The following is a 13042-nucleotide window of genomic DNA, read 5'->3' on the forward strand; positions in this document are numbered from 1 at the left end:
GATTCATTCATGTATTCGCAAGAGACGAGATAATCCTCGGGAAGTGTAAATCACACTGAATCTGAAAATATGTGCATAATCTGTGATTCGAGAAGGAGTAGGATTTTGACTCAAAGTGCAGAAATCCATTGCCAAACTATTTAAAATACAGTGATTGCCTGAATGAGCTGTGGCCAGCAGCTGACCATTTTGATGAGCAGTTCAAACTATAGCAAATAACTTTCCATTGTTTTAGAACACCAGCACACACCTGTCCCTTTCACCTTTCTCAGTATCTTTGCCTCATGTCTTTCCCTCCCTGAAGGATGTGCTTCACCATTTGAAAACCTCTGGTGTAAAATGGTTGAAGCTCTGGGAATAATTTTGCATTTTCTCTGAGTTATGATGAAGCTACAGAGGAAAATGAGCTGGAATACTTCTTTGAACAATCATCTAAAGCAGCCAGATTTGGTCTACAATGGCCATGGCAGTGGGGACAAATTCCAAGTCTGGCACTGGGCTGCTCAGGTGGAGGTTTGTGTCGGTGGGTAGCTGTGTAGCAGCAGGTCTGGCTGACATGCTGCTTGTTTGCTTTGCATATACAGCATTCACATCACATCCCATTACAATTTCACTTGCCTCTGTCTATGCTTGTTTGTTTCTGCTTCCAATCCTTAATTACGAATATGTATTATGTGTGTATTTTCAATTATCTTGGTAGAGTTAAAACTAAGGTGAAATGCAAGCCGTGGCAATTGTTAATAGTGTGTAACATTTCTGCAACAGGTGTTTGGCTGAGCCATCCAACATTTTGTCTAAGACAAGATATCTTGACAACTACTGGCCAGATGGAAATGGAAATGAAATTAGGTACTGATATTTATACTTCCCCCACCAAATACTTGTATTGCTCAAGTGTAGATGATTTTAAAGTATCTTAATATATTTGTTTCACATAAAAAATTACAAAAAAAATTTAAAGTGCCCATATTATGAAAAAAAAATGTTTTCTGGAATTTGGGGCGTTATTTTGTGTCTCTGGTGCTTCCACATACCTACAAACTTGGGAAAAAACTATCCATGCTGTTTTGAGTGAGATACAGGTTTTTGAATGTCCTCTGCCTTCAGTCTCTGGGTGAGTTGTTCAAAATCTGCACGGCTTTCTATGTCACTAGCCGAGATGAGGTGGCTAACTGTAGCACATGCTTGTGCTAGCATGCTAGCTCGTGCTCAATGGCAAAACACTGCCACAACACACACGAGTTCACCATAATCTACAAATCTACTACTTATTCAACCAGTGCCCCTCGTTTAGAAGAAGTCTCCCAGCTAATCCTGCCTTGTACTGATCAAAGTTGTAAAAAGTTATCTAGCTGATGTGAGCCTTACCTTCTACCTACTGTGTATGTGATACACCCAACAAAGATAGTATAGAAGTAGGATGTCTCACTCTGTAGCTAAAACAAGTGAGATTTCTCACTTTGTAGCTAAACCAGAGACCCAAACCCACAGGGGGAAAACAGGATCTGTAGCAACGTGTGGTACAACAAAAATATGGTGTTTTTCCAAAATGAAAACATGTAAACCTATTCTGGTGTGAAGTATTCCTTCAAACAGCCCCAACTAACAAACTAATATAACATGAAACAAACAGGAAGCTGAATACAAGGAATAAGATGATTGCTGTTGATGTTTTTTTTAACATAAATTAAAATAAAAGAAATGGGCACAAAATATTGTTTCCAAGTTGAATCTATACCTTAAGTATTACTAAATTTGTTATCCAGTCCTGACAATAAGGAAAACAGAGAAATGTAGATTTATACAAAGTGCTGTTACCTTGCCAGTTTTTGGGTATAGACAATAGATGGATAGGTAGTTTGCCAACGTCTTAAGAGAGAAATTATTTGTATTGTTCCACATTTGAATATAAATCAACAATAGTTAATGAATGATTTCGAGACTGAGAAATATGGACAGCACAGAGGGAGAGATTAAAAAGTCAGATATATAGCTACTGAGAGTACAAAGACAAGGAGAGAACATTAACAACAGCTTCAGTGAAACAAGTGTAAAACATGTACACATGATGTATATTCATAAAATATTGCAAAGATGACCTTTCAGTTTATGTAGGTCCTGTCTTGGAAAATGAATAAATTATAGATTTGTGATTATTCAACTCACATGCAGAAAAGCTTGGGTAACATTTTTAATAGAGGTCATTTCAGTTCCAGTTAAACCAGAACTTGGCCTCACTGGACCAGAGTAGATTAAAACAAAGCCAAGCCACATAAACTGTGTTTGTTGTAGTGTTGTGGATCCCGGACATAAAAGATGGATGAGACAGAAGCTTTTTTTCCTTATCAGGTTGTTTGATAAATCTTGCATCAAATGTCATTTCAGCTTTCAAAGACATTTCAATCGGTAGAAACATGTTTGCAGATATGCAAATGAGGTTTATTGTACAGCTAAATAAAATGTACTATGTCTTTGGCAATTAAACTCCATCGCTATATTAATATTTCCTATATTTATATAGGGGTAGAGAACCATCAGACCCCCACATGGAATCTAGAATGAAGGAGCCCGAAGACCCAACCAAATGAGGCTCCGGATCGGTCAGCTGAAGTAGATGACTGGAGGTGGAGGGTTGCACTCTTTGCCTGCAACGATGCTGAATAGGGAGAAACAGATTTTTAAAAGCACAGTTGTGACTCTGTGATTGACCCTTGCCATTTGTGTATGATTCTTATTGGTTAAGCAGGAAGGTGAACGCCTCCACAAGCTGATTCCATTTAGACAGAGAGCATTGATTACATTAGGACTTCTTGAGAGCATTTACGGTGAGCTATATTTAAATCAGGAGAGACTATTTGCATATTGTGACAGTTATATACAGCAAAAAAAGTACATTAGGATAACAGCTAAATTGATTTAGGAGTGCACTGATTAAAAGTTAGGTCTTCCTGAAAGAATTTGCGCTGAGCTACATGACTCTGAAACTAAGCTTAGACAATTACATTTTGTGTTCTTTCTTAACTGATTCAGTGTAAAGTCATGCAGAGTTCACCCAGGTTGAATGCCTTTAACAACCCCCACTATTTTGAGGCCATCTATGCTTAGCCTGGAAGAAAGACTCGGTCAGTCAGGGCACAGACAGGGAAACACAGTAGAACTTGTATTGACAACAAATAAAAAGCCATCGGTTTACAGAGACTACAGCGATTCTACCACTGCAGGTTAAGAATCAGGCTGTGGTCAACTGTGCTGATCATTTATTAACTTATCTCGAGGCTAAAGGAGTGAGATTGACAGAGAGAGAATAATGGACAGGTAACAAGCCTATTTCGAAGACACGTTTGTTGTACATTTACTACTTTGTTGATCAAACGGACTTATACATGTATGCAGCACAGGAAAATCATATGTAATTTGCCAAAAAGATATGGGTGGTGTTGATGTCTTATTCCAGGGCTTACTAGTGCAGTGAACCATAGATTCTGCACAAATACCTGTAGGGGTCAGACACAGTGCTTTCACTTGTGAAGCCAGACAACCATGGCGATAGTACATAACTGGCCTTTACCAACAATACATTGTTAAATTTCCATATTGGATCATGTTGCTCATTTCTTTGTTTCTAGGGTTATTTCTCACACAAGATGGTTGTGATATAAATGCAAATTCCACAGTGTACTAAACAAACAGGGAATCAGTCATAATTGTTCTAAATACTGGTTAGAAAGCACTAAATAGCCAATGGAGGAGGAAAAAGATAAATGCCAAGCTGGAGGGAATGAGTCGGCTGAATAGGGAGGTAGAGATGGAGTCATGTAAGCTGAGTGGGTGAGAAGGAGAATGAGAGAGAAATTTATTAGGAGTCCTTATCCACATATAGATCATTGAATGTCTTCTTGGCCTGTGAGATCCCTGCCACCCACCCAACATCTGAAAATTACACTTCATTAGGAGAGCAGGTACTGATGAGAAAAGATACGTCAACTACTGAGGGCGACATAAAAGCAAGTGAGAAATATGTAAGAAGGAAAGTAAGGCACACTCACACAATGATAAACTGAAGGATAATAGGAGTTTGATTATTGGGGTGGGAGTAAAGCGTGAGTTGGCTTAGATGACACATAGCCCGCTCTGTGATCGTGGATGTTTGTGGATTTGGTTGTTATGAGTGTGCATTGGCTTTTGTGTGTTTATGCATGAATGTGGGTCAATTTATTGTAGCTCAGGGGTCTATATTTATTGCCTTGGTTTAATGTCACAGGAAGATGGACAGGTGTGCCTCAATGCAGAATGTAATAAGGATGCTGTGACACACACACACACACACACACATCCTGTAGCTTGATATTCCCCCCTTGCTATTTCCTCACACCAGCCACACCTATGCATAGGGCTGTAACGACACACCAAATCAAGGATTCTGTTTGATTCACAATTTTTGACCCACAATTTGATACAAACCTGAAGGAAAGTTATACTAAGTAAACGTAATACAACTCTTTTTCCGCCACATGGCATCGTTTTGTCATTGATTACATCCCTCTTTGCAACACAACAACAGTGACCTTATTTATTGATGTTGACTGATTTCAATGTCGATCGATCCAACACCAAAGATTCTTTTGTTATGTTTCCAAAATTGTTTCATTGGTTCATTAACCACTGTTCGAATGAGACATAAGAGTAATGGTAATGGTTAACAGTAATGGACAATTCTGCTTTGTACCTGTAGGGGGACCAAAGAGGAAAAGTGCTTTGCTGCTTACTGTAAAGGTGGTTGACGAGGAAGTAGCTATTGCTAATGTTAGGTCTATAACATTAACCTAATTCTTGGTGGGAAACATAAGATTACGACATCGTTCAATACGCTTAGTTATTTTTAGTATGATTGTTTTGACCACGGTTCACAACTCTGGGCTAGCTAACCCACAAATTCATCAGTAACGTTAACTGTATAGACGACTAATCTAATGGTAATTTAGCCAGCTAGCACACCCCTTTCTGCCTCACTCTCCTGGCGCTGTAAGGCTTCAGTCGGGATGAGAGCTGACAACAGCACTAAGGACACAACCGATGCAGTCAGCCCCCCGCCAGCTAACAACAAGCCCGGTCAGCACTTTACGCTGGTGCTAAGAATGCAAACGGCAGTTTACTAAACCGTTGAGAAACAGACCCAGGCACCCGAGTCACAACAGCGGCCATTCATAACGTTAAACCTCGGTCAGCGTTAGCCATCTTTACAGTAAGCTAAATTTACCAGACAAAATGGGGATAAGGCACCAACAGGACTAATACTAATAGTAATTTAAAGATGTGGTAGCATTGGTTCTGGACGGGAAGGATAACTCTGGGAGTTGAAAGGGGTGTGTCGCAATTCTGCCTTCTCACGTCGGAACACAGGGTTGTGGATCAGAGTGTCGCGATTTCGGATTCATATTGCATATCGTTACAGCCCTACCTATGCCCTACACATCACGTGATGTTGCAGTGTTCAGGTCAGCAGAAGCAGCAGCAGAAGAGCAGCGCACGCCGGTGAAGGAGTGCTGCAGCTTATAGTTCTGCAGTGAAATGCATTGGTGTGCAGGCCAATTTTCCTCAATCTGACAGCTATGTGGGAATGTGTCCATATGGAAACACCCTTTACGCTATGGGCTTGTCTGAGGACTGGCTGAACAGAATAGCTTCTAAAGGTGTGATGTCCCTGTGGAGCAGGGAGGAACAAGGAGAGATCCTGTATTTGTGTCTGTAGATGTGTGTGCTGTCAGCAGAGGGAGAGTGAGAGGTGAGGACTGCAGTATTCCTCCAGCAGGATGCATTGATTTTCCTGCCCAGCGTGGGGATGTGGGAAATGTCAGCCTCTAATTGAGTTGATAAAACCGTTTTGAGTTTCAGAAATAAATATGGTTTCCCTTACAAAAGGCCACCGCTTTAAACAACTCCCATTTGGAGGCCTGAATGGAATGAAAGACCTCCTTGTTTTGTGTGTGTGTGTGTGTGTGTGTGTGTGTGTGTGTGTGTGTGTGTGTGTGTGTGTGTGTGTGTGTGTGTGTGTGTGTGTGTGTGTGTGTATGTGTGTGTGTGTGTGTGTGTGTGTGTGTGCGCACATACCCTTATGTATGTGGAGTTTGTTTCTCGGACAGTACATGTCTGCAAATGTGCATTGTGAAAAGAAACTGACAGGCGCGCCGCCACTGAATAAAATGTTTTCTTTCATTGTGAATCAGGATACAAGCTCGTTAGACTAAACTGTTTTGTTGTGGCAGGGAGGGCAGAAATGGAGAGTGTGAGAGAGAGGCAGAGGTCATATCCATTAGAGGTGTAGAGGCTGAATAAAGAAAAGACTGAATGAAGCCTCCGCTGTCCCTGCTGATTAGCGGATTGATATGCAGAGAGGGCAGAGGACTTACCTTCTGCCTTCAATGGAAACTCAGTCTAATGTCAGGGGAGGAATAGTTGTTTGTGGTTTAGTGCTTCTTGTATGATTATCTCCTATTTAATGCATAAATGTTCAAAGAAAATACATGCACAAAATGGAAGTGAATTGTGCTTTTTGTATTTGACAAAATAATGGAAAATGGAGATTCTTACCTCTGTTTTTTTTTAAAATAATTTAGCCACATAACTCAATTGCTAAAACACAGCTTTTCTTCTGTGCATAAATTGTTAATAGTTTATCAGCAAGGTGCTTAACAGTTGTATAATCTTGTTTAAAGTTGTGAGGAGTGCATGTGAGCACATATGAGAGTGCACGTGTGCCTGTTTGCATCTATAGGGGCCCTGCTCTCATCATTAGCAATGATAATTAGACAGGGTTTCACACACACGCACACACACTCACACCACGCACGCACGCACGCTCGCACACTTTTTGTTTCTCTCATGTTCATATGTAAGCACACACACATTTGTGGCTTAGCCTACTGGTAATTAACAGACATAATTAGGCAGACAACCATTCGTATAGGGAATGCACGCTCATGCAAACATGAACACACACACACACACACACAAAGACACACATTACTTCCCTGATAATTAAGAGTATTAATTACAAGCATAGCTGTCCCAGTGAGGCTCTGTATCACTCACAGACTGGCACACAGCAGGGTTCTTATTACTTTATCTCACCACACCATCACCTCTCTCTCTCTCTCTCCTCTCTCTCTCTCTCTCTCTCTCTCTCTCTCTCTCTCTCCCTTTCTCTCTCTCTCTCTCTGTGTCAATTTTCAATTTCATGTAGCTTTATTTGCACGACAAAAAATATATCTGTGTTGCCAAAGCATAAGAACAAACAAACATATAACAACAACCAGGAATAAATACATCTAAAATAAAAAAGGATACTTATGATATAATTGTAGATACTAAACAAATTATGAGTATGTCCTTCACAAGGTACTTTGAAACAATAAAAAAGAATAGAAAAATATAAATGATAATATATAAAATTCTCTCTTTATTTTGCCTTGTATTGTGGCAGGAGAAACATATTTAGCTGCTAGCCAAGCCATGCTTTTATCTTTCTCTAATAAAAAAAGAGTCTTTTTGTCCTCAGTGTAGGTAGTTAAGCCTGGTAATGTTTTTCAAATTTTTGGAAATATTTGGTTCTTAAGTCTTCATATTTAGGACATGTACATAGGAAATGTAATTCTGTTTCAATATCCTGGTGGCAATGTGTACAGGCACGTTCCTCTCTTGGTCTCCCCACTTTTAAATGTCGACCTCTTTCGATTTCCAGCTCATGCTCACTGACTCTGTACTTTGTTAAAATTTGTATTTCTTTTGGATTTTTTGTTTTGAGATATTCAGCCAGTGTTTGGGCAAACTTTTAGAATAGTTTTACAGAATTCCAATTGTAATTTTTCAGTGGGAGTTTTATCCCAGTTTTTAAATTCTGGTTTCAAAATCGGGCCCCAAACTTTGCTTCCGTACAGCATTATTGGTGTTATCAGAGAATTGTAGATTTTTAGCCAAATTCTTACAGGGATACTTATTTTTCCAAAGGTGCATTTGATTGCATACAAAGCTCTCCGAGCTTTATTACACAGCGTGTTTATGGCCAGGTTGAAACTCTCTGGTGCACTAATTTCAACCTAATTTCAAGTAATTATATGAACCCTTTTGTTCTAGTCTGGTGTTACCCAGAGTGAAATTGTAACTCTCTTTCCCTGAGATCTGTCTCTCCTCTGAAATACCATAAAATTGTTCTTTTTCAGATTTACTGTCAGTGCCCATTTCTGACAGTACTGCTCTAGGATGGACAGACTCTGTTGTAAACCCTCTTCTGTTGGGGACAACAGAACTAGATCATCAGCATAGAGTAGGAACTTGATGTTGGTACCATGAAGTGTAAGACCTGGGGCTGCAGATTGTTCCATCATCGCTGCTAGTTAATGGACGTAAATATTAAATAGTGTTGGTCTCAAACTGCATCCCTGTCTCACTCCACGTCCTTGCTTAAAGAATTCTGTTCTTTTGGAGCCAATTTTTACTGCACATTTATTTTCTGTGTACAGTGATTTATTTTTGGTGTAGTTTTTGAAAAGGGTGTGCAGAGTGTAAATGTTGTGTGACGTACAATATTTTGGTAAAAGGCCAATTTGATTTTTACTTAGGACATTGTGCTTGGTAAGGAAGGACACTATTCTGGTATTAATAATCCTGCAGGAAACCTTCCCCAGACTATTGTTCACACAAATGCCTCTGTAATTGTTAAGTTCCAATCTGTCACCATTTTTGAAAATAGGTCTTTCTCTCTCTTTCTCTCTCTCTGGTTACACATGCACACACTGGTACTCTCTAATACAGACCTGTTTGTTAAACAAGCAGTAAGTAATTAGTCAGAGAATGACAGCTGGCCATAGGTTAACCTCTGGTAGCTTGGGAATTTAGAGAGATCTGCTGGCTAGGACTTAAACAGACCATAATGCCTGAGGGGCAGTGCCAGTATCTTGATTTTTTGTCAAATGTTCTTTCAGCTGCTACGCTCTCTCCCTCACTTTTTTTTCTATTTTGCACTTTGTTATACTGCAGCAGCTGAAGTATATAAGTCATAAATTAGGCTGGTAGTTACAGTTTCCATCGTAGTAGTGCATGTGATCTTATCTGTAAAATCAGCTACTCTGCTTTCACCGTAATATGCACACTAACCTAGGTGGACATGTAGGCCAAACCCTCAATGCAATCAGGATAGAGTATCTTTCGAGAATGGATTACAGCTGAACTAGCCTGTTAGCTCAGGACAAAGCTGTGAGACAAAGAGCCTAAGGAAAAATATCCGTCCATAGAACCGTTAGACCAGGAACATGCCTTGCTTCAAGAGCTTTAGGCATATTCCCAGTTCAAAAAGTAGCCTTGCAATCTTTGAAATTTGAGCTGTGGTCCAGCCTTAGCATTTGGAGGAGCCTGACATCATTTATGGAAATATTTTACAGGTCATTCCCAAATTTCACAGTGCACATTGCGTGTTTGGATGTTGCAGGATAGTGTCTCAGCTGTCTCTGCTGAGGCCAAGGTGGCACACATGCCCTGAATGTGTGAGTAGCGTCAAAATAGCATGGGAGGTGAGTAGAGGAGGCATTGTGCAGTAAAAATTGAAATCCCCCAAAAGCAATAGACATTAATATCTATGCAGTATAGACCATGAAAAATGTATACTTGCATATTGTACCGTACACAGTTTAGTGTCTCATTACTAATAAAGCTAGTGAGTGTTTTCTAATAAATAGGAAGAAGATAATTTTGGGTGGTTTATGACCTGGTAATCCTCACTCATATGGTCTTGTATAGCAGAGTGAAGATGCTTAATATTGGTACTATATTGCTCTGCTGTAAAAATAATATTTCCATGTGCTGTAATCACACTGCAACCAATTCTGTATGTGCTCATACAACATTTTCTTATTTCTTAATCATTATTTTACGCACACCGTAGTAATCTGTTGTTAAATGTCTCTTTCTCTCTCTGTCTCTTTCTGTGTCTCTGTAGTGGACGGCTGTACAGATTGGTCAGTGGACTACCTGAAGTACCGGGTGCTGCAGGGTGAGCCGGTGCGGCTGAAGTGTGCTCTGTTCTATGGTTACATCCGGGCTAACTACAGTCAGGCACAGAGTGTGGGCCTCAGCCTCATGTGGTACCGCAGCTCTGGCCTGGGCCACAGCGACTTCGAGGAGCCCATCTCTTTCGACGGCGTGCATATGAGCAAGGAGGAGGATGCTATCTGGTTCAGACCTGCAGACCTCCAGGACGTGGGCCTGTACTCCTGCGTGTTACGGTAGGATGGAGGGAAAAGAGATGATGCATTTAAATGTCAAGTTTAACAAGTTATCTTCATTTTGCTTTGCTTTAGTTTCAAGTAGACTCAAAGTCATAGTTTAGCATTTTTGGGGACATGTTCATTTGCTGGGTTGCTAAGATTTAGATACAAATATTGCAAGTGTGCTTTTTGTTTATGGTATATATCATTTTGTGCATGTTATAGGTTTACAAAGTCCCGGGCTTACCATCTCCAGCTGCAGGAATGTGCAGAACAGCAAAAATAGTGTTTTTTTATTTTTTTTATTAAACCGTCTAAACATATTCTGGTGCAACCTCTAAATACAATTATGAACCTGAAAATGAGCATAATATGAGCACTTTCATACCACTCACATGTCTGTGCATTAAGTATAAAGCTGGAACCTGAAGGTATTCAGCACTGCTTAGCTTAGAAACTGGAAGCTGGGAGAGACAGCAAGTCTGGCTATCTCCAAAATTCAAAAATATGCCTACCAGCAACAGGAATGTAAAAAAAGACATAAAAGGACAAAAGACACACTTAGGGTTTTCATCTAATTCTCAGAAATAAAGCAAATAAGCACATTTCCCAAAACCTTTAACTATTCCTCTTAATCAGGAAAAGATAATCTGTAAAATAGAGAATGTTATTTCTGAATAACACAAGAATGCCAAGAATCACAAGAATGTTCTTCCAAGTAACTTACTTCACTAATAATGCAATTGTCGATCCCATTATGTATAAGATTCCTATGTTCTGAACGTGAATTCATGAAACCAATGCAATTGTCGATCCACTTTAGTAGCCTTGTCAGAGGAATCCTTGTGAAAAAAGCACTATATATAGTGGCAACTGTATAGGCCATTGCAGGAGAATTCCTGCTAATAAACAGCATGCATCTTATTGCAGAACGTTTTTAACTAACAGTGAAAGGTCCCTCAATAAACGACCATTGCAAGCTTTCAGGTTGGTCAGAGCAGTTGCATGGTCAAGTCAATCAGCAATTCTTTGCTACACTCTGTAGGACTAATCTGGCACGACCAGTGTCTCATTGTACATTAATGTTGTTTTTGATAACAAAGTTTGGTTCCCATTCAAATGCTGTTTGAAATTCAGAACATATATTTCAACTCTGTAGAGCACTACATTTGTAAAAAGTGCCCCGAGCTCTGTGTTTCTTGGTGTTCTTGTTGAGCTGGGGGGGGATTTCAGACTTCTCAGATGCCCTAATCAGAACACTGTGTGAGATTTGCCTCTGAGCTGAAATCAATTGTCTTTTGCTTAGGAAGTAAGCTCTTGAGTCACACATTTTAGCACATATGACCTAAACATTCTTTACTAAAGCCCCCTCCGGGCAAAGAGAAGAAAAATATGCCTTAGTCTATTCTTCGTTGTTCATACAGTGCATGTAATAGAAGACCTTCATTTACCCAAACCTCAGACATCTGAATAACACCTGATATCATAACAACCCTCATTGACATTACTAGGAAGGGACAAATTTCACACAACCATGCGACTATAGAGTTGAATCAAGGCCTCTCTGACACATTATTATCAAAAATTAAAAAATATACACAGTAATAATAATAATATCTTTATTTATATATACATTATCACTTGTGAAAATAAAGTCACAAATTGCTTCACATAAAAACTGAATAAAAAACAGCTACAACAAAATAAAAGTAAAATAGTAAAACCCATAAACAGAATAAAAACTAGAATCAGGTGAAATCAGGGAAGGCAGTGTGATTAAAGTTTGTTTTGAGCTTAGATTGGAAAGAAGCCACTAACGCAGCCTGCCTTGGTAACCTTTGTAAAGGTAGGCTTTATTGCAGAACTGATTAATTTGGCATTCTTACAGTAATATGGACCTAATCAACAGGCAGCTCAGTGTGTAATAATCCAAAACCTTAATAAGTTACTGGGTTGTAAAAATCTCATCATTAACACATGCAGTTAAAATCACATTACGTGAAACTGGTCCTGTATAGTATGTCAGAATGAGCATGCACAGTATGTGTCGTATTTCACATAAGTTATGTCAATGTAAATGAGTCCTGAGACCTAATTCAATGTCTTCAATGACCTCCGGCTCCCAATGTATGTTTCATTTTGTCATAGATGTTTGAATAATAGCTAAATGTAATTTCAGTCATTAAATTGCAATTACAATATAATGAAACAAACCAGTAGAGTATATTAGTTATCACATGCAAATGTTACATTCAAAATCACCAAGACTCAACAGCAAAACCAAATAAAATAACAAGTCTAACACAAGACAGCTTGCTGCCGCATTGGCATGCATTTTTAATAAACAACCACATGCAAAATCATCATCATGTGGACATTTTAAAATTCATGTGATATGTGAATTTGATAATTGAGAGGATAATGTCTGAAACATCGAAACATGTTAACTGAATGATTCCTGTCACATCTCACTCATAGACTGTATAGATGTCACCCATAACTTTTTGGGGAGCCAAAATGAAGCTCGAAGTAGGCGGCTCCTGGTTGGCTGCGGCCATTGCCATCTGGCTAATCCAAAATGGGCAAAAAAGAGAGCGTTGATGGAGCTGAGGCGAGCTGAATGAAGCCGACAGTCTATGCTCTCCTCCTATGTCGGCACCCATGTGTCACTCAGAGCAGAAACCTTAATTATGCAGAACTTTAAGCCTGAATATAATTGAGTTATAACAAATTCATGAAGGGGGAACTTAGCTATAGAGACCATAATCATTTTTTGTACCAGGCTG

General features: G+C 39.4%; 1 protein-coding gene across 1 annotated transcript in view; it reads left to right on the forward strand.

Moving 5' to 3' along the window:
- Positions 1 to 5039: 5039 nt before the first annotated feature.
- Positions 5040 to 13042, forward strand: part of il1rapl1a (interleukin 1 receptor accessory protein-like 1a) — a 90276-nt gene continuing 82273 nt past the window's right edge. The window contains exons 1-2 of the mRNA XM_032530302.1: positions 5040 to 5109; positions 9989 to 10274. Of these exons, the coding sequence (XP_032386193.1) occupies positions 5040 to 5109; positions 9989 to 10274 (356 nt within the window). The remainder of the gene's footprint in view (positions 5110 to 9988; positions 10275 to 13042) is intronic.

The sequence above is a fragment of the Etheostoma spectabile genome, chromosome 11 (genome assembly GCF_008692095.1).
Source record: "Etheostoma spectabile isolate EspeVRDwgs_2016 chromosome 11, UIUC_Espe_1.0, whole genome shotgun sequence".
Lineage (NCBI taxonomy): Eukaryota > Metazoa > Chordata > Actinopteri > Perciformes > Percidae > Etheostoma > Etheostoma spectabile.